The following is a 26,305-nucleotide window of genomic DNA, read 5'->3' as shown; positions in this document are numbered from 1 at the left end:
GTGCATACGTCATGGAAGGGCACAGTGAGGAAGTATACACTGGGCAGGGTCAAGATTGGTACCATTAAGATGATAAGCCAGTAAATCTGAACATACACTATAGAGGCTGGTTGGTTGGCGTAGAAGGATACACCTAACGGAAAGATGAATGGGGAAGTCAAGAATGGGCAAAGTCAGTTTAGACAGTGTTTAACAGGCTTAGTAGATGACCACCTTGTACCTACACCATGAAGATTGGCTGGTATGCGTGGAAGGACACAGTAAGGAAGTCGACAATGGGCATGGTGAGGTGGCTGGCCCTGTGCTGCGCCTTCTGCCACGCCTGCCACTCCGCCGTCGTGCCCTCGTTGCTGCTGTTGCTGCCGCTGCTTCCCGACGTCTCCGCCAGCTGCTCCTTGTTCAGTGCCTCCACCCTGGATAAGTTGGGTTAAGCTGGATTAGATATAGTTATGTTAAATTAGTTAGACTGACTTTTGCTAGGATAGGTTAGGTTACGTTTGGTTAAGTTGGTTCAGGTTAGATCTGGCTTGGTTGGGTTATGTTTCTTCTACGGTCAATATATTTACCGTACATTCTTTACTGAGCTTATATATATATATATATATATATATATATATATATATATATATATATATATATATATATATATATATATATATATACACACGCACACACACACACACACAGAACTACTGGCCCATACTAACTAACCATGTGTCCACGTGCTTGGTGACGGCTGTCTGGAGGAGGTCAGTGAGGCAGGCGAGACCCAGCGCGGCCATCTCCCTCTCAAACAGCACCCGCAGCTCGTAACAAGATTCCACCGTGTTGAAGCACCTGCACACACCACCCACTATTACAATCACAGTCCTTATATGCCAGCCACATAGAATTCCATAGTCTCTTGGGGTTAGGTCACATATTATTACGTATTTTTTACTAGTTTTAGAAGAGAGAACCTGCACAACTTGCCCCATCGGTCCAATGAAACCTGAAAAACAAAAGCCAAAACAAAGATCCGTCCCTTTTGAGATGCCTGTACACTACACATAAAAATCGGAGGTTATGTCGTACCTTAATATTCACACTTACTTTAGGAATAACTTCCTTAGTACAATTTGCTTTAGTTCCATACGCGCAACTGTTTATGTGCCGTGTGCAGATATGTACTGATAAGGAATAGGTGCCATGAGGCGTTTGAAGCACATAAGGATGAAGGCAGGATGACACCAGGCAAGGGAGAGGAGATGATGAAACGGGACAGGATAAGAGAAGGGTACCTGAGGAAGTTCTCCAATCTGGGCAGCTCAAGGAGGTCGGTGTGGGTTGGGAAGGAGGAGTGCAGCATCTCAAACTCGTCGGCCAGAACCTTGCGAACCCACGTCACCAGTGCTGCACTCAATTCTCGCTTCTGAAAACACCCACACATTATATCGTTGTTTATACACTGACAACAAAATCCACCTAAAATAACAAGCATACATCACTCTACAGTACATAAACATTAGTTTTATGAATAGCAGTATTTGTTCAGATATCACTGTGACATGAGTAACTTGAAACAAAAACATAAAAGTAACACTTTTATGCATAAAGATTGACAAGATGGCTAAAAACCTGAAAAACGAAATAAAATCAAATAAAAACTCCATTTTTCCAATGCAAGTCAAGGAGAAGGCCAAATATCATTATTTTACACGTTTCATAAAGGAATACTACAGCTTCAGATTCTTGGCAGCATCCCAGTTACCTCAAGACCATATATATGTTCTTTCTAAATATGTTTGCTTGGTGGATAGTACCTGGAGGGTGAGGAAGAGTCCAGCTTCCAGATGAACTTTGATGGCCTGGATGAGAGGCAGGAGGAGGCTTGGGTCGCTGGGCTTCACCTCCACCAGCGTCAGCCACTTGGCCAGGGTCCGCTGAGGCTCTGGCACTCGTGAGAAGAAGACCAGCTGTTGTAGGAGAACGTCCCCAAGGGGACCCACCTCACCCTTGTACTGCTTCACACATGGCTTTACCAGAAACAGAACTCACATCAGCAATTATAACTCGATTAAAAAGGCAGGATGGGACCTAAATCAAAAGTTAATATTGACTTCATATAAAATAATGATTATCTAAGATTTAACTAAAGGTCAGAATAAAACTCACCAACGTTTGAACTCGTGCCTCTGCCAGCTTGCGGAGGGTGATGTTGTAGGTGTCATATCCGCTGGTGGTCAACTCACACTCGGGCGTGGGCAGAGTCAGTCGAACATGGAACTTACACATGGCCTTGCTGCTGTTACTGGCACTGGCACCCCCTCTGCTGTCCCCGGGCGCTCCTCTGGATGCTTTCCTTTTCTTCTGGCTGGTGATCACAATGGGATCTTGAACAACAGTAAGTGGTAACCATCCTTCTTTCTTCCAAGTTCCCACTAAGCTCTGGAAGAGGAAATGAAATGGGGGAAACACGAAAATTATGAGCAATGTGTGCACTAGGAGGATTGTGTATTTCAAGGACGTGTGCAGGATTGTATTAGCAGTTTTCACAAGGTAAACATCATGAGAATCCTGAATTCTCGGAAGAGGAGGGATGGGGTCGGATGAAGGGAGAGTGGAAAAGTAATATCATAACCATGCTGGCGAGTGAGGGTCCCTCAGATATTTGAATTGATCTGCCAGAACATTAATGTATTTGTCCCAAGTGATATTTCCCGAGGATGAGGAATAGGGATGGTTGTGGTGACTTAGCAACAACAAACGGAAGAGTGTGGATATGCCTCTTGCTGTTGCTGTTGATGTTTTTTGCTTCTGCTGCTTTTGTCGCAGCCTGAAGTTCATCTGGACGCGACTACTTCTATACTACCTGACAGTTACATACCTTGACCGGGATACTAAGGTGGGCCACAAGATCAGCCTTCAGGTGGCTCTTGTTGATTGATGTAAGGTAATTATGAATGTCATCTGGATTCTGTGGGAGATCCAGAGTCGCCGTATGCTGCTTCTCCGTCTTCAGATCGGGACTGTTGCTTTGGTCGTCATTGTTCTTTTGGTCGTGTCTTCTGTGTCCTCTCTCCCTTAAACTCTTGAATGTTCTTAGAGTTCTTGGAGTCGAAAACATTGATTTGAATGATTTCCGCAGATCAGAGGAGTTCATGGGGGTGACATCCAAAACTGCCTCTTTGTGTTGAGCCTCAGAACTTTCTTCGTCAGCATGATTTACTGAGGTGGGTGATGAGTGGTTTTGTCCATCCTCTAAATGAACGTCAGTCTGCAGGCTTGATATCGACGTGTTATCATCCTCAAATTGCTTTCTGTAGGGCTCGGGTGTTGAGGTCACGCTTTGAGATTTTACTCCCTTCTTGTACTTCAGTTTCCTCACGACCTCTGACGCCCTGCTCGAGGAAAGACGGAGGCTGCTAAAATTCATGCGTGAAAAAGATGAGACACTCAGCAAACTCCCCGACCTTTTCAGCTTTTCCTTTCCATTTTCTTTACTTGTATCGTTGACTTCTTTTTCTGTCACATCCCCATCTTTCCTCTCTTCATTTTTGGCAATGCTTTCGTCTTCATCAACGGGTTTTGTGGTAGTCAAATCGGTGTTTTCAGAAGTCACAGTATTTGAAGATTTCTCTAGATTATTCTGACTTCCTTTTCTGAAACTCGCTCGCAGTGACGTTTTGAAATTTGACATGCTCATTTTTCCCTTATTTTTCTTGCTCTTCCTTGACTCCATCCCAGAGAGTTCAAGGCTCTGGAAGCTGGCAGAACGTCCTCGAGGGGTACTTGTTCTCTGATCCTCCGGCGTGAATTCTGAGGACACAGATACGGTGTCGGAGGAATCAAGGAAGCCAGTGGAACCATCCTGGCTTGGCTTTGGTTCCTCTCCGTCCTGCGCCTCCTCCGCCCTTGCATCTTCGGCGAGACTCTTCTCTGGGCTGCCCTTACGTGGTGTGTCGTTACTATGAGGGTCTGAGGTGTCTGTTGGTGACGGTGGTTCCTTGGGTGGTTCTTTGACTTCCGAGGCAGATGCTGCTGGTTCTCCGTTGTTCCTGCGAAATGACATGAAAAACAGGAATCATTATCAACACCAATATCACTATCTTCCTAACCCTAATACTGACTATACTCATTTCACCTTAATTTTGGCTAAAATTTCCTTTATTACATGTTCAGCACTGAGTTGCAGGAATACCTTCATTCTAGAATGTGATGCTAGTCACGAAGAAGTATAATGGATAGGATGTAGAACCGTAGCTTTTTCTTTTTGTGCCGTTGTGTGAAATGAAATGAAAAAGGTCGAAAATAAGGGCCAGGTTAGTGTGAAAGAATTAAAATAGATAACGTTGTCTGATTTACATTTACTTGGTGGAGGTTCCTTAGTGTCATTGAGGGAATCTGCTGACATCTCCATTATCTATGAAAGGTGAGGGACCAAAAACAGGAATCATTATCACTATCGTCCTAACTAATTTTCCCACTAAGATATGGGGTTGGTTACTTGACTGACTAAGAGAAAAACAGATTTGGTGGCATAAGGATGAAGTTGGGAATACGTAAGAGCTTCAGAAGGGTGATAATCAGCCTCTGGTCATTAAGAAAGAGGAGTCAAGATTTCTGCCAGAGTTAATGAAGTGGTTCGTACATCTCTCTCTCTCTCTCTCTCTCTCTCTCTCTCTCTCTCTCTCTCTTTATATAAATATATATATATATATATATATATATATATATATATATATATATATATATATATATATATATACCTATATCTCTCTCAATACATCCATTCATCACTCATCCATCCGTCTACCCATCCGTCTATCTATCCATCCATCCATCCATCTATTTATCTATTTGTTCATCCATCTATCAATCTATCTGTCCATCTATCTATCCATCTATCTATCCATCCCTTACTTGGCGGGTGATGACGTGTCTTTAGGGAGTCTGGAGGCGCTGTTGATGAGGCGGGAGAGGATGTCCAACACAGGGGCGCTGGTTGACTCCACCACCGGAGGTAAACTCGCTCGCCTCCACGGTGAAAAAAAAAAAAGGAAAAAAAGGAAAATAGACACGTGTTCAGGCAGCTACATATAATATTAAATTCTGTTTTAAGTCCATTAATATCAGGGGAAGAAGGAATATTAAAGTCGCAGATTTTCAACTTCTCTTTTCTAATCTTGCTGGTTGTCTGTAGTAAAAGTTTTTTGGCAGCCGAAAGGTATAAATCTACTTCTTCTAACTAAAAATACATTCATATAAACCTAAACTGTTTAAGAAAGAAAAAAGGTTATTTCTTTTAACATTAAGCACAAGTTTGCAAGAATGTAGATCTACGCTTTAGGTAAACCAAATCCCAAGGTTTATGATATTCCAAACCAAAATAAAAAATGGAACTGCTTGAATCCTAAAAAATATATATCTGTGACTTTACAAGGAACTGATATTCTATGTAAGGAATATATCGGTAAGACAAAAAAAAAAAAAACAGCCGGATATATGCTGACATGTGATAAATGAACTTTAGAATACTATATAGTTTTTTTTTTTTCTTGCAAGCTCCAAACGATAATATTCAGCTTGGGTGTGACTGTCTGCAGGAGATGAATGTACACTTAATAAACCTCTTCACCACTATAAATCCTTCCTCAGTTGCATAAAATCGTCTAGAAACAGTAAGAGTATAGTTTAAAGTGTGCCCTCGGGTTGAGAGAGGATTGTGACAGCTTTAGTAATTTTGAGGAAAGGTAAAGGGAAGGTAGGGCTGGATGTAAGGGGGTATGGAAACTGAAGAAGGACTAGAGAGCAATGCTACTCACCACACCTGCAGTAGCAGCGTGTCTGTGTACATGTTGTCTACGTTCCTGCAACAGAAACGTACATCAGTAGCTACGCACACACACACACACACACACACACACACACACACACACACACACACACACACACACACACTTTACATAAACATTGCTCATTTTTCGAAACTGTTACAACCTAAAATCATTTCGCAAAAGTTTCTGCCTTAAAGACGTGCGTCGTAAAGAACTCATTCATAAGGTTACATTATTAATTATTCATCTGCTTATTTATTTATTTATTTATTGTTACTTCAACTCCACATTGATTTATAAAAGAAGTCTCCATTCCGTTTTCTTCCTGTAGGCTACTTTTAAAGCCTATTCGCAAGTTCCCAAAATTATACGGTACCAATGAATTAACAGACTTATAACAGTTTTTGTTATCATATCCCCGGCATATAATAAAAATCTGCCTGTGTTCCATCTTATCTTTCCACCTCAGTCCCTGGGCTGCCCTTGTGTTAATCTTAGTATATTTTCTTGCCCATGAACGGCTTGTGGAAATAGAAAGTTTATTTTTTTTATGTCGCTAATAGTTCTTGGGGGAATGTTAGGCCAGTGTTTTAATATTGCAGGATAAAATGTATGGGTGAAATACTGAGATAATGATGATAATGATGGTGATGATGACGACGACATTATTAGTACTGTGGATATAATGCGTTAGGACAAGGATGATGATGATAATAATGGTAATAAACACATCAATATTATCTTTTCTTTACGTACAGGGTGAGTGTGTGGTGCACGGCCTTGGTCGCTGTGATGCTGGTGAAGGTGGTGAAGCCGATGTGAGCGCCCACCACCGCCCTCACGAACACCACAGGAGGGGACACGCTGCCTGTGGGGAAGGATGGTTAGAAGAGCATGTACTAACCACTGTAGAGCCAATTTAACATCTACTAGTTTCTCTGGTACAATTTCGGTTTGTACTAATCTCCCCAGTACCACTTACTTTGTAATAACCTCTCCAACAATGAACAATCATTATTTTTATCTTCCTAGCACTCTTTGATAATGCACTGTACGGTACTGATTTATCCTGCGTCCCTTTTAGCCTGTATTTTAATCTCTCCAATAATAATTTAGCTCGAATCCCAGCGTAAATGATAAAGGGAAAAAGTGAAGAGTTGGAAAATGCATAGAAAAATAGAGATATACGGAAAACTTTTCTTCCAAGATAAGTATGTCTTTGCAGACCAGTTTGCACAAATAAGGGAGAATATAATAGAAATTTAATAAGTGTTTAGCCTGTCCACTTAATCTTGGCCTAAAACTGCCAATTCTCCATCATGTACAATATGGTGAGCTGAACAGTATTAATCTTGTATATAAGATATGTTAAGCGAAGGGCAGAGGGACGTAGTATTGGCTGGTTCTCTGCCACTGTGTGTGAGTGTGTGTGTGTGTGTGTGTGTGTGTGTGTGTGTGTGTGTGTGTGTGTGTGTGTGTGTGTGTGTGTGTAGCTACCAAATGACATAAAAGCACAGCCGTTTTAAGTTGGACGAACCGCTGCTGATTCCTTACCTGTAGTCGGTTCGAGTCCCAGTCCAGCCGTCTGCATCTCCTCCAGCAGAAGTTCCACAGACGGGGCCTCCTGATGGTCCAGGGGGGTGGGGAGAAAGAGAGAGAGTTACATTAGTAGTTACAGTGCAAGAGAAGCTGTTTATGTATGGTTCCTGTTGACTACGTAGGATCTGATCTCAAAGTTTATCCTGAGTGATTGAAATGAAATAAAAGGTCCGTGTGTATCTGTGTGTGTGTGTGTGTGTGTGTGTGTGTGTGTGTGTGTGTGTGTGTGTGTGTGTGTGTGTGTGTGTGTGTGTGTGTGTGTGTGTGTGTGTGTGTGTGTGTGTGTGTGTGTGTGTGTGTGTGTGTGTGTGTGTGTGTGTGTGTGTACAGATTAATTGAGTTTTATGATTATCCTACGTCTGCTTTAACAACTAACTCGATGAAAAAATTTACAATTAATATTACCAATAGCCTCCAAAATTTGAGTAACCATAAAAAATGAAAAATAAAAATCAGTATAATCTTAGCATACTGTATTAACTCCAGCTGTTAGATAGTTTATCTTTGAATTTAAAAGCATAAATGGTATCACTGAAGAGACTGTATGGTTTATTATTTCACGCTTCAGATTAAAAGGTTGTTTCTGATGTTACTGGCTTCTCAATGTGGTTTAGGATATATTCTCTAAACTCCTAAAATAGACACATGAAAGAAAGAGTCTGTGGTCACCAAAATGTCCCTCAAATATCTTTAGGAAGGCCAGAGTAAGGTCATAACAGGGGACGCCTTATCACGTCTCAGTTATCAGCCAATACTTACACACTCAGCTTCTGGTGTTAGGCTCCATATTAGCTTTTATTGCTCTCTCACACTCCAGGGGTACTGCGTTTATACCATTGTGTTAGCCAGTCAGAGAGAGAGAGAAAGAGAGAGCGAGAGAGGAGAAGTCGTTACTGTGTAGGGACACAACCGCCTAAAGTCCTTTTGTCGAGGCCACCCTTCAGAGGATGCGGCGTCAAGTAACACAGCAGACAGATTTCAGTGTATTTCCTTTTTGGTAGCAATAATTTTACTTTTACTCTGATTATTTCCTTCCATCAGTCTGTCCATCAACCTAACTTTTACAGAACTGAACGGAGGATCTAGAAACAGAAGATATAAAACTAAAAGAAAATAGAATAAGATAAACAAGAGCACTATCATCCAAGGATCCAGCAGTAATAGATCAGAAACACCTCCAGTCACTCATAATTTAAACCTTCAAAATCACTGGCTCCGAATTACGTGACTATCGATGGTAAGAGAGGTAGGAGGAAAACGATAACAAAACAAAAGAAATGAAAACACAGAATAAGAAAACTATCATCACGGTGTCCTGTGACCACACCTACAAACCAGTCACCCTTCATTCAGCTATCAATCCTATTTTCGAAATGTGCAGCTCTAAATTAGTAAACTTGAGGTGATAAGAGACGAAAATGCATAAGTGACCGTCGTGCAGGCCTAAAACACATGAGCTAGAGACTGAAAGAAAGGAAAGTAGCTACAAAATAAGAGAATATCGTCATGTTCTCTGTGAAAATGGGTCATGGAAATCCACGGTTCTCGATGAAGTATCTTGAGGTGGTAAGAGAGGAGAGTATCAATAATCATGCAGGACGGAAAAACTTAGATTACCTTATCGCCATGCAGTCTAAAAAATGCATGATAAGCCAGGAAAAGCAGTAAGCCAGTGATGTAAAGCCATAATACATTTCCAACGGGCACTTACACGCTTCCTAATAAGAACATTACATTAAGTATCTGATACCCTTTTAACTCCTGGCAATTATATGGAGGATATGTAAAACCATTCGCTTCCAGTTTTCAGTCTCTCCATTTTTTAAACCCTCAGATTTAGCATTCAGATTTAATATGCAGCTCAGAAGTTAATTAACGCCTTCTACGAAGTAAAGTTTTTTCTGCCTTTCATTTTTTCTGGACCTTACTCATTTTTCATAGTACTGTAGAGGGAAAAAGGTTAATTGATCTTTTCCTGACCCTTCCAGCCCTAGGATGTTGCATTCAAGAGAAATGAAAAAAACTTTGAGTTAGTAGAAATGAAAACTAAAATGATTTCCCAAGGCTAAGAGTTTATAATGATGATGATGATTATGATACCTGTGTGAGAATGGCTAGGTTTTAAAAAGAACAAGGTGTATGAGAGAGAGAGAGAGAGAGAGAGAGACGGAGGAGCTTGAATGACTAAGTGTAAGACTATACACCTCGAGTTGGAGAGTTAGATTAGATCCTGATATCAGTTATACAAGGTGGCCCTCTCGCCACCACACACCACATAGCATCACTCACCAACAGCACCACACATTACTCGTCTTCATCATCAAGCAGTTTGAAGGAAGCACCCTCAATATTGCACACACACATACACACACACACACACACACACACACACACCTCCAAAACATCGCTCTCCCTGATTCCACTCACCTATACCACACAGCTTCTACACCAGAGCTAGTAGTGTATGTTGGTGGTGGTGGCGTGATGCTGATGGTTTGGTTTGATGACGGTGTTTGATGGTGATGGTGTGTAGCGATTATAGTGTATGGCCTTGGTGGTGTATGATGGTGATGATTGTGTGTGCTAGTGTGTGTGATGCTTGTGGAGTGTGGCGCGATTGTAGTGTTAGGGGTGCTAGGATGTGAGGAAATAAAAGTTAATAGTCAACATTTCAAAGCAGAGAAGGATGGAAGAAGCCCTAATCTTACAATGAATTTCCTCAGGCGAACGATTGTGTTGATGCTGATGAGGGATAACCCAGTAAACTATGCCTCATGTAGACGAAACTGTTGGGTCATGAGAGATTATAAGGTCCTGCAGCGGTTGCAATATTGTTTACTGCTTTTAAAAAATACTGTAAACGAACATAGGCATAACTGATGAAGTACGGCTCACTTGCAAAGCCTAAATTTACGTGGTTCATAAGCAAAATAACTTATCACTGTTTAGAGAATCTGAATACTGTAACTAGATGGATAATATACAAACTGCCATGTAACCGGGGTCACCTCTGCTATCATGCTATCAAAGGGAAGCTGGACAGTAGCAGAAGACACCTGTTGCTGGGCACTCTCTAGTTGTCTAATCCACCCACACCCACACCCACCCACACTAACCCACACCCAAACGGCATCCCACACACACCAAGTACGCACATCATTATACCCACATCCACACCCCCACACCTGAACATACTCACACTCCCACCACCAAACGACACATACCCACACCCCCACACCCACGCCCCCACCAACACATACACACATACAACCACACACGCCATAATACTCACACCCACGCACCCACATCTAAACAGACGCCCACTCCCACCACCACACACATACATATCCACGCCTCCACACCCACATCCCCACCGCCATAACAACCTCACCCCCCCCCCACACACACATGTCCACACCCAAACAAATATGTACCCACACCAACATCCTCACCACCGTATCCAGCACCACACCCACACACACCCATTCCTACATACACCCACTTCTACACTATCTCACCCCCTTCACACACACACACACACACACACACACACACACACACACACACACACACACACACACACACACACACACAACACACACACACACACACACTTCCATTCCCACCCCACTCCCCATCTCCAACCCACATAAACATCCACAGCACCCCCCCTGAACACACACACACACACAATTATAATTTTCTCAACTCCTTTCAACGACGACCATCAAATATTACTTCTGACTTTTCTCAGCTAAAGATGGATCTTTCGTAGTAATGGTTTAGCAGCAGAACACTATAACTCTTTCACTATACGATGACAGTTTCCTATATCTTCTTTACCATTCTAAAACAATTTTTTCATAAATTTTGCGTAGTGAATAAGACTTAGCAAGAAAATATATTGCTGAGCGACTAACAAAGGTATATAGTGAGCGATACCCCTCCTGTTCCGTACACTCGAGCCAAGAGCAACGACAACAAATGGCTCACTTCTCATGCTGCCGGTATCTTATCAGCGTTTAGGGAACACACAACGCAGGGACTATGTTTATGTGCACAAGCATTAGATAGTAATGGTACGGTGGCGCTGCGGGTGGCACTGGGTTTCATAGAGAGGATTCATAAAAGTAAACATGCATTGCAAACGAAGAGTAAGCTACAGGATACAGGAGATTTAAAGTACTTGTGTTTATCTGGGGTACCACACTAGGGGGCATGAGCATTGAGCAGGCGTGTTCCTACAGACGTGGAGGCATGGGATCAAAGCTGGCAGCTATAGAAGGTTTGACACTACACAAAAGAGGTCATGTAGTACGTTAAAAAAAGAAAAATACATTCATAAAACAAGAGTCTGTACTTTTCATATGCCCCCCCAAAAAGTGAAAAGCAGATTAATTATCACACATTTCCAGCTTATACTTTCGGTTTCATCACTGTGAGAGTGGTCTCAAGTCCACAAAACGACCTTCGGGTATTTTTCTCCCAGTACTGATCCATTTTCCCATGATCTCCCCTTATCCTCCCTCCTTCGTATATTCTCTCATGTTATCACTCCATTGCTTTATTGGTTTCCCTCTTCTTCCTCCTCCATTCACCTAACCACCTATCGTAAGTCATCACAGTCTCGGGGGCTCTGAAAGATCTCTCCATTTTCGTTTTGTTCTCGGTCTCCCTCTCTTTTACTCACCTCATCATCAAGCTCCACACTGAATAGTCCTTACCGCCTTCAATCCAATGACGTATTTCTAATTTCATTCTTATTACATTCAGGCGACTTTGTTCAGCTTTGGGAGAAATATCATGATGTGAAGGGGTTACTGGAGACTATTTCTTATCCCGTCACTACAAGCGGTTTCTCCAGTGCTAACAGAATCGTCTGGAGTAGCAAGAATAAACAATTGGAGGAATTGAATCTGAAAGCGATTTACCTAACTAACCCTAGGTCATCCAGGGTGGCCACGAGAAAAACGCCTTGAAGTCTCCACTACACATCAACGTTCCATTCTGCCACTCCACGCCTCCCTCCCACATGCATCCGTCTGGTCAACAACTCCTTTACATTTTTAAGGAACCGAGCAAATGCAGTGAGATCTTAACCCACACGATAATTACTGAGCAGTTTAACAAGATCATATTAAAGTTTCGATACTAATTCGAGACGACATACATTAACTGCAGCTGTACTTTTCGACTCCCCTGAACTTTTAAGTCCGATTCAGAACAACGTAAAGGAAATACTGGAAGGTACTGTACGTTAGATTACTAGGTCCGATCTCACTGACCTTGTTCTTGCCGACTTCTTCCACCAGACGCTTCATGTCCAGTCTGGTCACGTTGAAGAGATCGGCCACAGTCTCCTGCACCATCTTCCTCGACACCCCACAGACATCCCCCTTCGGTGTCGCCTCGGGGGGCTTCGTAGGGGGCGCTGTGACTGTGATCCGTGGGATAGAGCCTTTGCCGCCGGGGGAGCTGCCTCGGTCTTGCTCTTCATCCACCGAGTTGTTGTGATCGTTAAATGGATTCAAGTCGTCGGCAAAAGGGTTCGTGTCGTCCATGGAAGAATTTAGATCGTCCTTAAAGGGATTCTGATCATCTTCATCCTCAGCGAAGGGATTCATGTCCTCCTTTGGGAAGTTTGGTTCACGATTCGAGGTCTGGTCTGGGGTGGGCGGTATGACGGAAACTTTAGGTGGCTGTGATGTGTCTGAGGGAGTTGGTGGAGATTGTAATTGTTCCTCTGAGGTTTCTGAAGGCGAGGGATTGGTTGGGGAGGGAGGCTGGGGAATTTCTGAAGATGGGGATGGACTGTCTGAAGGGAAGGGGGAGGAGGAAGAGGAGGGGGGTAGGCTGGGAGAGGGTGTGTCTGATGGGGTCCGCTTCGTCGTGTCAGCTGGTGTTTCGTCATCGCAGGGGAAGTGCCCGAAGCGGAGGACGTAGGCGATGTCGTGCAGCGCCTGTGTCTCCTGTGGGATATTAGGACCACGTGAGACAGACAGACAGACAGACAGAGAAATTAACTTACATATCATTTACGTGCAATCGCGGCTGTAGACATAAATAAGGAGAAGAATAAACTAAGTAAGTGACTACAACTGTAATGAAATGTAAATAAACAAACTTAAGTGACAACAAAATATATTCACACACACACACACACACACACACACACTCTCTCTCTCTCTCTCTCTCTCTCAATCCGAACCACATTTGTTTGGCAGATTAGAAAACATACCAGGGTGAAACTAAGCCAGATTAAATGAGAATGAAATTAACTGTTTTCACGCCATTTTCGCTACACCCTCTTAGCGCGAGGACTTCTTATGCTTCATTCATGCTACTCCCAGGCGATTTTATTCAAATTTGGAAAGATTTCTAGCAATGTAGGAGCAAATGAAGGCCTTATATAACATCTCCAATTTGAAAAGTCTCCCCTAAACCAATTAAAAACGCATTTATAGAATGAAAACAAGAATAAGAAGTCGTTGTAATACAGGAAATGGGCAAATAATAATTAGAACTGATTTTTAAGGAGGGATGAGCACATTATTATTATTATTATTATCATTATTAATGCGACAGTCATGTGCTAATATATAAAGAAAATAATAATTCAGTTTTCGACGCAACAGCATCGTATAATTTTATCTTTAAACATCGCCATCTGGAGTCAGGAGGTGGGCAAGAGTCTCCTGTCAGCCTGTTATCTCCCTGTTATCAGCACGTTTCCTACTCGCTGATAAGAGAGATAGTATTCATATATTGACATTACAGCTGCGTTAAGATATGGCTTAGGATGATGATATATGGTGGTGATAGGTGGTGAGTGGTGATTTGATGGTGAGATGTTGTCATGGTAGAGAGGGATGATTATGGTAGGAGCAATGGTTGAGGATAAGTAGTATTGACTGGTGATAGTTAGGGATGGTGGGTGGTGGGTGGTGATGGTAGGCAGCGGAGCGATGATGATAAATGCTGAAAAAGGTTGTTGTTGGTGTTGTTGTTGCTGTTTAACTAAGCAGACCCGTCGACCACTGGTAAGCAACCTCTTCTGTGGGGCCCGTCCTACAGGTAACCTACAGTGCAGTACATAAAACGTGTAGTGATCCGGCAACCCCTTTTGATAGACAGCGCCTCACTAGGATGATATCAGTGTTTTCTCATGGAGAGGTGCAGGGAAATATGAGGATGTTTGGCTCCCGGATGGATGCTGTAGCTGCGCCACCCTAATTGCACAGCGCCGCCACGTGTACGCTCCTCGTCAGAGCCGGAATAACAGGTAATGGTTGGTGCTGGTTAGAGATGGTAGGTGGTGATGGCAAGTGATGGCTAGGTGACGGAGTGGCGATAGTAGGTGGCGGAGTGGTGATGGTAGGTAGAGGAGTGGTGATGATAGGTGACTGATTGGTGATGATAGCTGATGAAGATGACTGACTGATGATGGGAGGTGATGACTGACCACTGAATGTCAATGATAAATAATTGTGAGACAAGGAAAGTCAAAGCACAGTAACATAAATCTCAAAAACGGGATTAAAACTTTTTACTTCAATGCAGATTGGTGAAGATTAACCCCATTCGCTATTTTTTTTTCTTCTCGTCAAACACACAACGTAATATAGTTTCGGTGGAGATCTCTTGTACTTAAGGGAGTCATGGAATGCTATATCTAACCCTCCATTAAAAAAAAAAAAATCCATAAGTTCAACAAAACCGTGTAATAGAAGCTAGAAATGAATATAAAAGACGACCTCGGGATTAAAGGAGATCAAGAAGGATTAGACATGCTTAACCCCTTCAATACGATGACGAGTCCTTATTTTCTTTTTCTTGCTCCCGTCAGATTATTTTACTTGGCTCAAGGAGAAGCATTCATAATAAAACGTTCATAGTGTCTCCAATAATCTCTCCACTTTGATAGCGACTGGTTTCATTAGGACTTAAGAATGTGTGTGTGTGTGTGTGTGTGTGTGTGTGTGTGTGTGTGTGTGGTGAAATCCTAAGGCCACTTTCTCGTAGATTTAGGAGACAGTCCATCCTTTCGTCTTTAATTATTTTGAAACTTACACCTCAATATTCTCTTTTTTCATACTTTTTTTTTTCGTACCGACATAAACAGAACTCTAGAGGTCAATAGCACGGCGTATACAGATATTAACTATTGTAGGTAAGTGAGAGGTAAAGGTGTGAAGGCCATTTGTTGGTCATAAGGCCTTGAAAATGTCAGTGTAGTCTGTGCCCGGAGTCGGATGCTTAAAAAGGTAGATAAATAGATAGATAGACAGCTAGACAGATAAATAAAACTACGTGATCAATAGCCTCCTAATCCAGCGAATATACTGCCTTGGAAACTGACTCATATGATCACGTCAGGATACAGGGGAGAATGTTACCCACGTGTTTCCTGCCTATCGCAAGCGAAGACTTAGGGTGGCATGATCTGTAAGCTAATTTCCTTCCGAGTGTTGTGATGTACGATAAGGAACTCCTCTGACTAACATTGATTTTTGTGCCCCAGGCTGTCTTGTGGGTCTTGTACCACAGGAGGAAAAAGATGTATAGAGCTATATATTAGTCTATGTGTAGTAGGACACTCTAGCACATCTCATATTCACAGACACACACACACACACACACACACACACACACACACACACACACACACACAATGTCACATTTACTGCTCAGAGACTTTTCCAGCAACCTGCTTAACTAATCATTCGTATCTCTGATCCTTATTCACAGGATTAGCTATCGATTTTTGCACCTCCCCCATCCTATGCAACATGTGAAATAAGACGGTGGTATGCATAATGAAGATGATGCTGATGATGATAATGATGACTCACTCACTTGTGGGGTCCTTGTGCTCTCCATGATGGCTGAGGGGGTGAGATATGATGGTCAGATGGAAGGGTGTGGCATGGAAGGTGTAGAGTGTGACAGGGAGATGGAAGGGAGTGGAAAGGATAATCTAGAAAATGTGGGAGGGAAGTGTAGTTGGAAGGGAGCGGCAGGGAGGGTGTAAAGTGTAGCGGAAAGGCGTCGAGTATGGCAAGGGGGTGGGTGGAAGGGTGTGACAGGGGGTGGGGATGTGTAAGCGTGTGACAGGAGCGAGGATGAGGCGGGGAGGTGCTCAATGTGGCCACATCCCGCTTGCCCACGTTGTCATGTCAGCGTTGCCGTCCGCCTCGCTCACCAGGACGTGTGCTGTCACCGTGCCTCACTAGCTGCTGACCACACTGCTGACTGCACCACCTCGCCGCTGCCACACAGGAAGATCACGTCAGTCAAAGTTACTAAGCTTGTTACCACCACTGTCACGCCCACACAAGCCGGGATATAACTTTTTTTCCTTCTTCTATCTTGTTACCATTATATTATGCACAAACAAAACAGGATATGACTATTATGTAATCTTTTAATCTTGTTACCAACACTGGCACACCTACGCAAGACAGGATATTACGTTTTTTTAATATTTTTAATTTTGTTGCCATCACGTCACATCCATACAAACAGGATTTTCTTCCTTTTTAAATTTTTCCAATCTGGTTATCATCTCTTATGCACACAAGCCAGAATATTCCTTTTTTTTATTATATTATCATTATTCCCACGCCCACACACGACAGGATATAACTTTTCTTCCTTAATTTTTTCATCCTCTTACAGTTATACCCAAACAGGCTAGCGTATAACTTTTTTTTCATCTCCTGATCTTGTTACCTTCATTATCATGCCACCACAGAAAAGAATAAGATGTTTTTTTTTTTTAATCTCCTAATCACCTAATCAGCAATAAATCTTGGTTCTTGTCATTACAGGGCATAACTAAACACCCAACTAACTACCTAAGCCAAAACCACCTGCTTGCTACCATCATGATAGGTACACCCATACCGGATACGACTATTAACCCTTCTAATCACCTAATCATTAATTGCTGGATGAATCACTCTTGAGTGATAATCAAAGACGGTGAATAAAACTCACACTTGTAGATTTTGCTAGTGGCCATGACAATTACACCCATACCTGATACGACTATTAACCCTTCTAATCACCTTATCATTAATTGCTGACAATTTTGTGGCAGACTGATGATACGTATCATCAGTCTGCCACAAAATTGTCTGTTATCTCATCAATGTTCCTTAGAGCCCATAGAATATGCAGTCCAGAACATATACAAGAAGAAAATAATCTCATTTGGGAAATCTTCCAAAACTTTAAGTATCCCAAATGGTTCATTAAACAAGCATACCTTCAAGCTAGGCGATCTTACTACGTATCTAAAGACCCCACCACAGAAAAGAAACGTTTCTTCACTTTGTCTTATGTTGCACACTTGAATGTTAAAGTTAATAGGTTACAGCTGTGATGTAAATATAGCATTTACGTATACCTCCACCATCAGAGCAATGTTAGTAAAGAACAAATGTACAACATATTCAGAAGCAGGCATATATAAAATTCCTTGCAAAGACTGTGAACTAGTCTACATAGGAGAAACAGGTCGTAGTCTGGAAACACGGATTAAGGAACACAAGTATGCCATAAGAACATGTAATTTAAATAATGCAATATTTAACCATGTCTGTGAAGCCAACCACAGAATTGACTGGCAAGGTAGCCATCTATTGTATAGAAGTCATGACTTTCGGAAACGAAAGATTATTGAAGCCATGTGTATCCAGAAATACGAGAATTTCAACCTTAGTGAAGGTATGTACAAGGTAGATCCTATAATGAGGTCCCTAGTGGAAATGTCCGTTCCTGCTACGACACAGGTAAGGTCAGATAGGAATTACACCTGACCTGTCCGGTAATGTCCCCCCCAAAATCCCCCCTGGGTTAATCCCCGCTTACAATCTACCCCACCCCACCTCACCTTTACCCCACCCTTCCACACACACGCATAAAAAGGAACGCTTGTATAGTCAGTATGTCACTCCCTCTCACTATCTTGACCACTGAAGATGGTGGCAGTGTCCACCGAAACTGTTTGGTAATTATATTCTTCGTCTACAAGTGTGGGTTTTATTCATCGTCTTATCATTAATTGTCTGCTAACATTAGAGACTCATTAATTCCCATTATCAGTCTCCTCGGACTCACTCTCAAATGAATGTGATTGTCTGACTTTAAACTGGAAAAGAAGATAATTGTTCTGTGAACTGGAGTTCACTTATCCCATACTAACAAAATATCCGAACAGAGATAAACAGACAGATAGAAAGATGGATAGATAGATAGATAGATAGACAGATATTGAGAGAATGAGAGAGAGAGAGAGAGAGAGAATCTGAGCTGACGAATGTCTGATAGGTAATCAAATGGAAATTTCTCGTAATGATGTAGCTAAAGTCACAAAGATGAGTATCCGAAAACTTTTAAAAGAAACACATATGGGTGTTGTTAACAATGATGCAGGAGCAAGTTAATCTCCCTTACCGAATCAGGAACCCAAATAATAAGCATTACAATCTTTTATATCGCTGTCCTCAGTAGCTGCGACAACAATCTGAGAAAATCCACTACCTACCTCAGTGCCTCCTCCTTCCTCCCCCCCACCCCCATCCTACCCCTACCCCCCCCCCCACACACACACACCTCCCAAACGCCACATGGTGTTCATAAAGCCGTATCTATTCACGATGACATAAGAGACTGGACCTTTTCCATGGGGATTTATTTTGCATAACACACGCTAACATTCTCTTACATGCTATTTGTGTGTTTTAATATGGACAAGGTGCCAGAGAATGTACACTGACATATCCTGGCGGGTTTGTTGCCTGGCTCTGCAAATGTCCCCAACTCCCTCCCTATCCCCTCAAAAGAGGGATGGTGGACTGCAGAAGGGGGGTAATTTAAGCCTGCAACCTGCTGGATTCACATTCCAACCACTACTACCACTAATATTGACATAGTCTGCATTAATAGCATACAAAAGGATATTGAGGTGATGAAGTGCATTCCATGGACTTAATGCCATGCCTGCTAAGAGTGTCTGTGCCCTTCCCCACCCCCCCTTTCTTTTTTTGGCTGAAGAGATTAGTAGTTTCTGAATCTCTGCTATTCCAGGTGGCCAGTAGGTAGGTTTGAATAAGTTAGCCCCATTCTTCACTCACTTGGCTGTACCTTCTAACATGCGACAGTATTTGCGCTAACTAATTTAGTTGTGGCTCTTTTCGATAGCCTTATACATTGTCTAGAAACATGAAGGCAAGAGGAGTCTAATCCCTAAGGCCAGACTAATGACACTAAGGCAGGCGCAGTCAAAGTGATAAGGTCGATCAAGTCACTAATCCATTTGCTGCCATTTTAAGTTTAGTCTAGACACTCAGACACAGCAAGTCACTCAACTCACAGTCTTCCGAGACTTGACGTCTCTTTTGATTGTCAGAACTGTCTTTATCCACACGAGGCTTAATCGCGGTAGTAGAACTGTAGCACATTTGTTTGCACTCAGATGAAATTTAGTAGAGGAAATAAGAAGGCGAGTGAAGCGTGATGGGAAAGATAACACCAATACCATGAGAGGGTAAACTGACCACGATAAAGTAATCTGGGGGCAGTTGAACTATTTTGTGAGGAGGTAAGATGCCAAATGCAGTCCAGAGAAAGAGCATAGTAGAAACACCTGCACTGGAGAAGCTACTAGTTTGGCCTCCCTTGCCCAATCTGGTGTGAAGGTAGAAAGATAAGTGCAAAGGAGTGAGACTGGACGTACTTAAGACTCGACCAGTAAAGGCTTGACCAACCTCGATAGCGGAATCTGAAGGTAAATGGGAATATCTGATCGTAAGGGAGGAGCCCAGATGAAGCACGGAGGGAAAAAAAAAAAAAAAAGTCACATAACACGAAAAGGTAAACTAACTTGGCTGGTGCAATGTGAGGGTGGTTGAAAAAGGAAGCCAGACTCAGTCCAGATAAGATATCACAAATAATCCAACTAGCAAGGCTAGACTGACCTTTTCAGTGGAGTTTGGTAGGAGGTGACATGCAGGGGACACTATAAACGTCATCAATATGGGAAAGCTGAATTTCTGGTGCAGTGCGATAAATTCTGTTTAGGAGGAAGGAAGTCAGATATATCCCGGAGAAACGTATCACATTACTTACACCATTGATTAAGCTAGGCTGACATGTGATGCAGTCTGATAAATTCTGGTTGCGAGGTACAGTAGAAGGCCAAACGCAGAAATCATTTTTAGCACCACCACCACTAAGGCTAGACTAACCTGTAATGCAGTTTTATAAATTCTAGTGGCAAGGTAGGAGTCCCTTTGAAGCCCTGAGAAAGAGCACACACCATCACCATCACCACCACCACCACAAGACTGACCTCCCCCTCGCGCAGGCTGACCCGGGCGCCACTAAGTTGTATCGTGCGTCAGACACCACCCTCGAAGCTCTCGTCTCGGCCTGGATTGGTTGCTGCTTATCTTATGCCTGTCTTATCTTATCAAGGCCCATGTTAACGCGTGATGATGCCCGTCTTTTCGATTTCTCCTCTGGTAGCCGTGCATTGGCTTTGATCGATGGGTAGATGGTTAAGACGGACGGATGAGTGGATGCTGGGGCTTGACAGACAGGCAGACAGACAGGCAGGCAGGCAGGCAGAGAAAAAATAGACCCCAGATAAATATTCACATTCAGATATTCTCATCCACAAAAAAGTCACACACACACACACACACACACACACACACACACACACACACACACACACACACACAGAAAAAGAAAAAAGAAACATTACTGCAAAGGTGAGTGGAATCAGACACAACAATAGTAAAATTAAATTTAAGAAAAAATAAAATGGATGAGTGAGATATAGAAACGGGAAAATCACCATCACCACCTCAACCACCACCATCACCACCATCATCATCATCATCATCATCATCCCTACCCTATGCCCACGGACACACAGTTACACAAATAGGAAAGGTAAAATTCAGACACAGGATAACAATTACGACATCAGGGAAACTATGATCTAAATGGCCAGCGAATTGAACCCCAGTGCCAATAACTTATACCTCAGGCCTTTGCAGTTGAATAAAGTAACAAAAACAAGCAAAACAAGCACAAAGACATCGAAAAAAAGAAGACGAAAACAACGAAAGCTCGAACTAAACAAATACAAGGAAAGGAAATAGTACACCAAAAACACAACATGTAACGAGAGAGAGAAACAAAAGACAACGACAGGAAGAACAAAACAAACCTAAAGAAATCAAACAACAGCACAAACACAACGAAAGCAACAAAAGACAAAAGCAAACACAATGAGAACAATAACAACGAAATCAAAAGCAATCCAAAGGCACCAAATGCAAGAACAACAAGAGGTAAGAAAAACAAAAACATTACCAGGACAAAGCAACGAGATGAAAAAACGATATTGAACAAACAAAACCATGACCAACGAATGAAAAAAACTAAAACAGCAAATCAAGAACAAAAAAATATATGTATATTAACAACGAACACAAAATCAACGAAAGGAAGAAAAAAGTTAAAACAATGAAAGAAAAGTTTAATGCAAAAACAACGAATGCAAGACCAACCAAAGATGAAAAAAAGTGCTAAAACAACAAAAGCAAGAACGACGATAGGAAAAACTACTAAAACAACGAAAGCAAGAAGAACGATAGTAAAACAACATTAAAGCAAAGAAAGCAAGACCGAAGAAAGCAAGAACAGGACAAACATAGGGAAACAAAAGAACAGAGAGGCTACAGGATTCAAAGCCGCAGCAGGAACTGAGACAGCATTAAGTCAGCAAAGGCAAAAGTAACTGAAGGTCTAAGGTAGGATATGCATCATCATTATATCCTGGGAATAACCACAGGAAGCTTAGCCTTGCATCATCTTTATCATCATCATCATCATCATCATCATCATCATCTCTTTAATCGTTCGTCAAGTGTTATAGTTATAATCACCATCTTCATCCTCATCATCGGTCACCTGTCGTCATCATCATCATCGTTATCCATGAACATCGGCCCCGTTCGTTCATTCAAAACTATCATCATCATCATCATTTACTACTGATTCTCGATCCTTATTCAAATGTCATCATTATCATCATTCTTTACACACTTTTAAATGTGTTTTGGCTTGGATCTAGACGAAGAAAATAGTATAATATGAAAACAGAAGAAGCAATTGGCATGACCGAACATTGTCATATCTACTACTTTAAAGAAATACTTCAGAAATTAAAATATTCACTCAAGGTTGAATTTCACAGACAGACTTACGACCATTTTTTTGTCAATGAAGACTCATTTTATAGGACAAATAAGACGCCTGGAATGAATCTGCATACTCCTTTCCATGTCCTTCCTAAAATAAATAAATGAATAAATAAATAAATAAATAAACTAGAAAACACTCAGAGAGCGCATACATCTGCCAATGCTGCAGCAGGAACTGAGACGCATTAAGTTAGCAAAGGATCCGGATCTGGATGGGTGGAAATATTGTATGGAATACATAGGATCCGGATCCGCCACAAAGTTTAATCAATTGTTCCTTGACCCATGGCCCACTCTTCCACAAATTTTATTGGAATTCAATGAGAACTTTGGAGATATTGTGCGAGATACATAGGATCCGGGTCTGGATCCGCCCCAAAATTTAATCAGTTCTTTTTGGCCCATGGCCCACCATTCCACAAAATTTCATTGATTTTCATTGAAAACTTTTGGAGTTCTCGTGTGGACAAACAGACAAACACAGGCGAATACATAACCTCCAACATCGTTGGTGAAGGTAATATTAAAAAGCATAGCAACCACAAGGAAATGATTATAAGTTTGCTTGTCAACTTCAAAAATCAATGTTCCAAACTTAAGAAAATCGTTGGTTATCTTTTTATCAGTGTCACAGAAATCTTAAGAGAGACTTTATCGGTAATAATAGTTGTGGTTTCGGACATCGGTGCGATATACACGTGAATGAAGATTCTATATCAAAACTAAACAGCAAACTTGATGATAATTTACGGTGAGAGTAATCCATCAACATACATTATACTCTTATATTATAAAATCATTGATAGTAAATGACGAGTCATTAAAGGAAATCTTGCATTAGTTCTCTCTGGCAGTGCATAAACATGGATTGATGGGTCACAAGAGTATGCTTTAAAGTTTTATTTTACGTCGCATACGATTGTAAATGTCTATAAATTTATGAGATGCCTACCATTTAGCACTTCGCATAATCTTTGTGCGTATACAGGGCCTTCAGATTTACGAATCTATACATACGGTACTCTAAATGCATATATTTTTCACATATGATTATTTTTGTGCAGATGATCCTGTTTAGAAGACCTGTTAATAATCCAACAGTGAAAATTTAGACGTCTGTCATACTACTACTTTGAGGAAATTTATCCTTGACCTGTGATGACGTATTTGACATTTGCGAAACTGATTAGTCGTAGGAGACACGTAGGATATCAGAAATTTAAGTATCTGCAGTTGCTGGTGATTCTCCGACTAAATTATCCGAGAAAGAAGAACATGAGCACAAACAAACTGAAGAAATAAGCAAAGAGAGTGAATGGGGAGGGCAGTGCGTCGCGGGAAGAAGAGATAGTCACTGAGAAGAGGCACCGATGCTTGAAGATCGCATTACTAAGACCACCCCTTACAAGATGCGGCGTCAGGCAATAAACAGAAAGCTTCGACGATGAATAATTAACGTCATTTCTTACACATGCGTTAATACCGTGATATGTGTAGTTGTTTCTAGGGCAGTACATGACCCTACTTGATTTATACTTAATTTCAGCTCAACTATGCATCGTATGACACTCATTTCACCATTCAGTTCGTAAACAGTCAATTTTAAAAGTGTTTTTAATCTGAACCCATCTATACGATAAGGCAACATACGGGAGAATTTTATGGCCTGATTCCCAACTCCGTGATTACTGTGATGTATGACTTACATCTACACACTGACAATAGAGACAGTTCCAGTATGTGTGTGAAACTAATTAAGAAAAGAAACTTAGGCTATGATATCGCTTGGTGTGGCTGGGTGACCTGTGCCCCTCTGACCTAGTCCGCTGGGGTCTGTTATCTGTCACCACTCGTCCCTTGGTTGTTATCTACCCACCTGTACCGTGTCGCCAAGCACCCTCATCACATACTGCCGTATGTCACTGTCAAATAATGCCAAATCCACGTCACACACAGCCACATCAGTAACACAGTGTCATGTCCACATTACCCACAGCCACATCAGTCACATATCATCACGTCCACGTTACACACAGCTACATCACAACACACACACACACACACACACACACCACCACCACAACACATCTCCACCCACACCTGCCATGAATGATAATCTCCACTACCCCACCGTCAACATAACTACCAGAACAATGCACGACATTCTATTGCATCATTTGCCAGGGCTGTTTGCAGTACCCGTCTACTTTTTATAAAGGCAAAATTTTAATGAAGTGTACCTAAACTGATATTGTATATTATTTAGTGGTAGTAGTATTAGTAAGTACAGAATATGAACACAGTCAGTCAACATGGAAAATAATTAGCTTATCCAAATTTTCATTTATAATATTACACCACATATTCATCGCATCGGTGGTTCAGTGGTAGAATTCTCGCCTGCCACGCGGGAGGCCCGGGTTCGATTCCCGGCCGATGCACATTTTGGCACACTTCCTTCCACTGGCCTAGAAATCCGTGCAAGACTTGGGAGTAACGGTGAACGGATACGCCAATAACCTACGAATACCTGTTTATCACATTATCGTGACCGTGAGAATGTGCGTGTGTTTGTGTGTGTGTGAGTGTGGCAGGGAAGTGCGCCTGTGTACACTTGCTAGAGAGGTCATTTTCCGCGTCCCTTTACGCACGCGCAGCGAAGCCAGAGCGGGTGTTCTATTGAGGAAATGTCAGCCCTCAGACAAATACGTGAGGTAAAGTTAGCTATGCCATTTCTCAAATTGTAGTTATTTGCAGCGGTGGTCTAGAAATGAAGTCTATCTGAACACATTTTGCCTGGAAGTCGTACGCAGTGTAGGTCCACAATGGAAAAGAAAAAAAAAAAAAACACGCTTCACCATTTCGCTGCTCGTATCAATGTCGCCTTTTCGATCTGAGTTTCACAGCCAGAGGTTTTTCTTCTGCATAGGAAAAGCCTCTGATATGTAAGGGGAGTAGAAACAATCTCCTCTGACTCATCCTCTGCGACGATATCTTTTTATCCAGTTTGTTACTGGATTCTTCACACGATTATTTTTAATTCAGAAAGATCCCCCTTGGATATGTTGTAATGAATGAAAAGATACACGAGTAGGACCTTGAGCACAGAATGGTGACGTGTCCCAGTGCTTTACGGAACTTCTCTGACTACAACGAAAACGGAGGTAACTTTAACCCTCACTATAGTGCGTTTACTCTATCCTGGCAAAGATCCCTCACCCCTGTCATCCCGTTTCAGCTCAGATGAAGGCCAGATATAGTCAGACACAAGGGTCGACTTAACTAGTAGCCAAGGAGACCCATTCCTACCCCATAATGAAGGCTCATCGAAGTTCATGTAACCACTACATAGCATTCAGGCTATGAGAATGGGCCAGTTCCTTTAGGAGAAAATAGTCTGATTATATAGACATGTTTACAAAAGTTGTAAACCTTGATTTTTTTCTAGGGGATATCCTCACCTTCTTGCCAGTTTCCCTTAACCTTTGCTTTCATTCATTCCCTGTATTAGTTTTAGTTCTCATTGCCACTTGTCTAGCCTTACGTACTTGTGTGTGTGTGTGTGTGTGTGTGTGTGTGTTTTGTAAAGTCCGCTCTTTCAGTGGT

At 41.9% G+C, this 26,305-nt stretch overlaps 1 protein-coding gene and 1 non-coding gene across 2 annotated transcripts in view; one reads left to right on the top strand and one right to left on the bottom strand.

The window, feature by feature from the left end:
* Positions 1 to 16,295, bottom strand: part of LOC145401479 (uncharacterized) — a 28,525-nt gene extending 12,230 nt beyond the window's left edge. Inside the window, exons 1-12 of the mRNA XM_080273769.1 lie at positions 16,272 to 16,295; positions 12,701 to 13,384; positions 7,371 to 7,440; positions 6,573 to 6,684; positions 5,805 to 5,849; positions 4,903 to 5,016; positions 2,867 to 4,037; positions 2,155 to 2,427; positions 1,803 to 2,015; positions 1,281 to 1,411; positions 712 to 837; positions 225 to 413 (exon numbers count right to left, since the gene is read on the bottom strand). Coding sequence (XP_080129895.1) covers positions 225 to 413; positions 712 to 837; positions 1,281 to 1,411; positions 1,803 to 2,015; positions 2,155 to 2,427; positions 2,867 to 4,037; positions 4,903 to 5,016; positions 5,805 to 5,849; positions 6,573 to 6,684; positions 7,371 to 7,440; positions 12,701 to 13,384; positions 16,272 to 16,295 — 3,152 coding nt within the window. The remainder of the gene's footprint in view (positions 1 to 224; positions 414 to 711; positions 838 to 1,280; positions 1,412 to 1,802; positions 2,016 to 2,154; positions 2,428 to 2,866; positions 4,038 to 4,902; positions 5,017 to 5,804; positions 5,850 to 6,572; positions 6,685 to 7,370; positions 7,441 to 12,700; positions 13,385 to 16,271) is intronic.
* An 8,774-nt stretch (positions 16,296 to 25,069) lies between these two features.
* TRNAG-GCC (transfer RNA glycine (anticodon GCC)) lies at positions 25,070 to 25,140 on the top strand. The gene has a single exon. It is a non-coding gene; the product is annotated as a tRNA-Gly (tRNA).
* Positions 25,141 to 26,305: the final 1,165 nt, after the last annotated feature.

This window comes from Coenobita brevimanus, chromosome 6 (genome assembly GCF_032717465.1).
Source record: "Coenobita brevimanus isolate Jiangsu-jjx chromosome 6, ASM3271746v2, whole genome shotgun sequence".
Classification (NCBI taxonomy): Eukaryota; Metazoa; Arthropoda; class Malacostraca; order Decapoda; family Coenobitidae; genus Coenobita; species Coenobita brevimanus.
The sequence above is the reverse complement of the archived record's forward strand: the minus strand, read 5'-3'. Positions and strand labels throughout refer to the sequence as shown.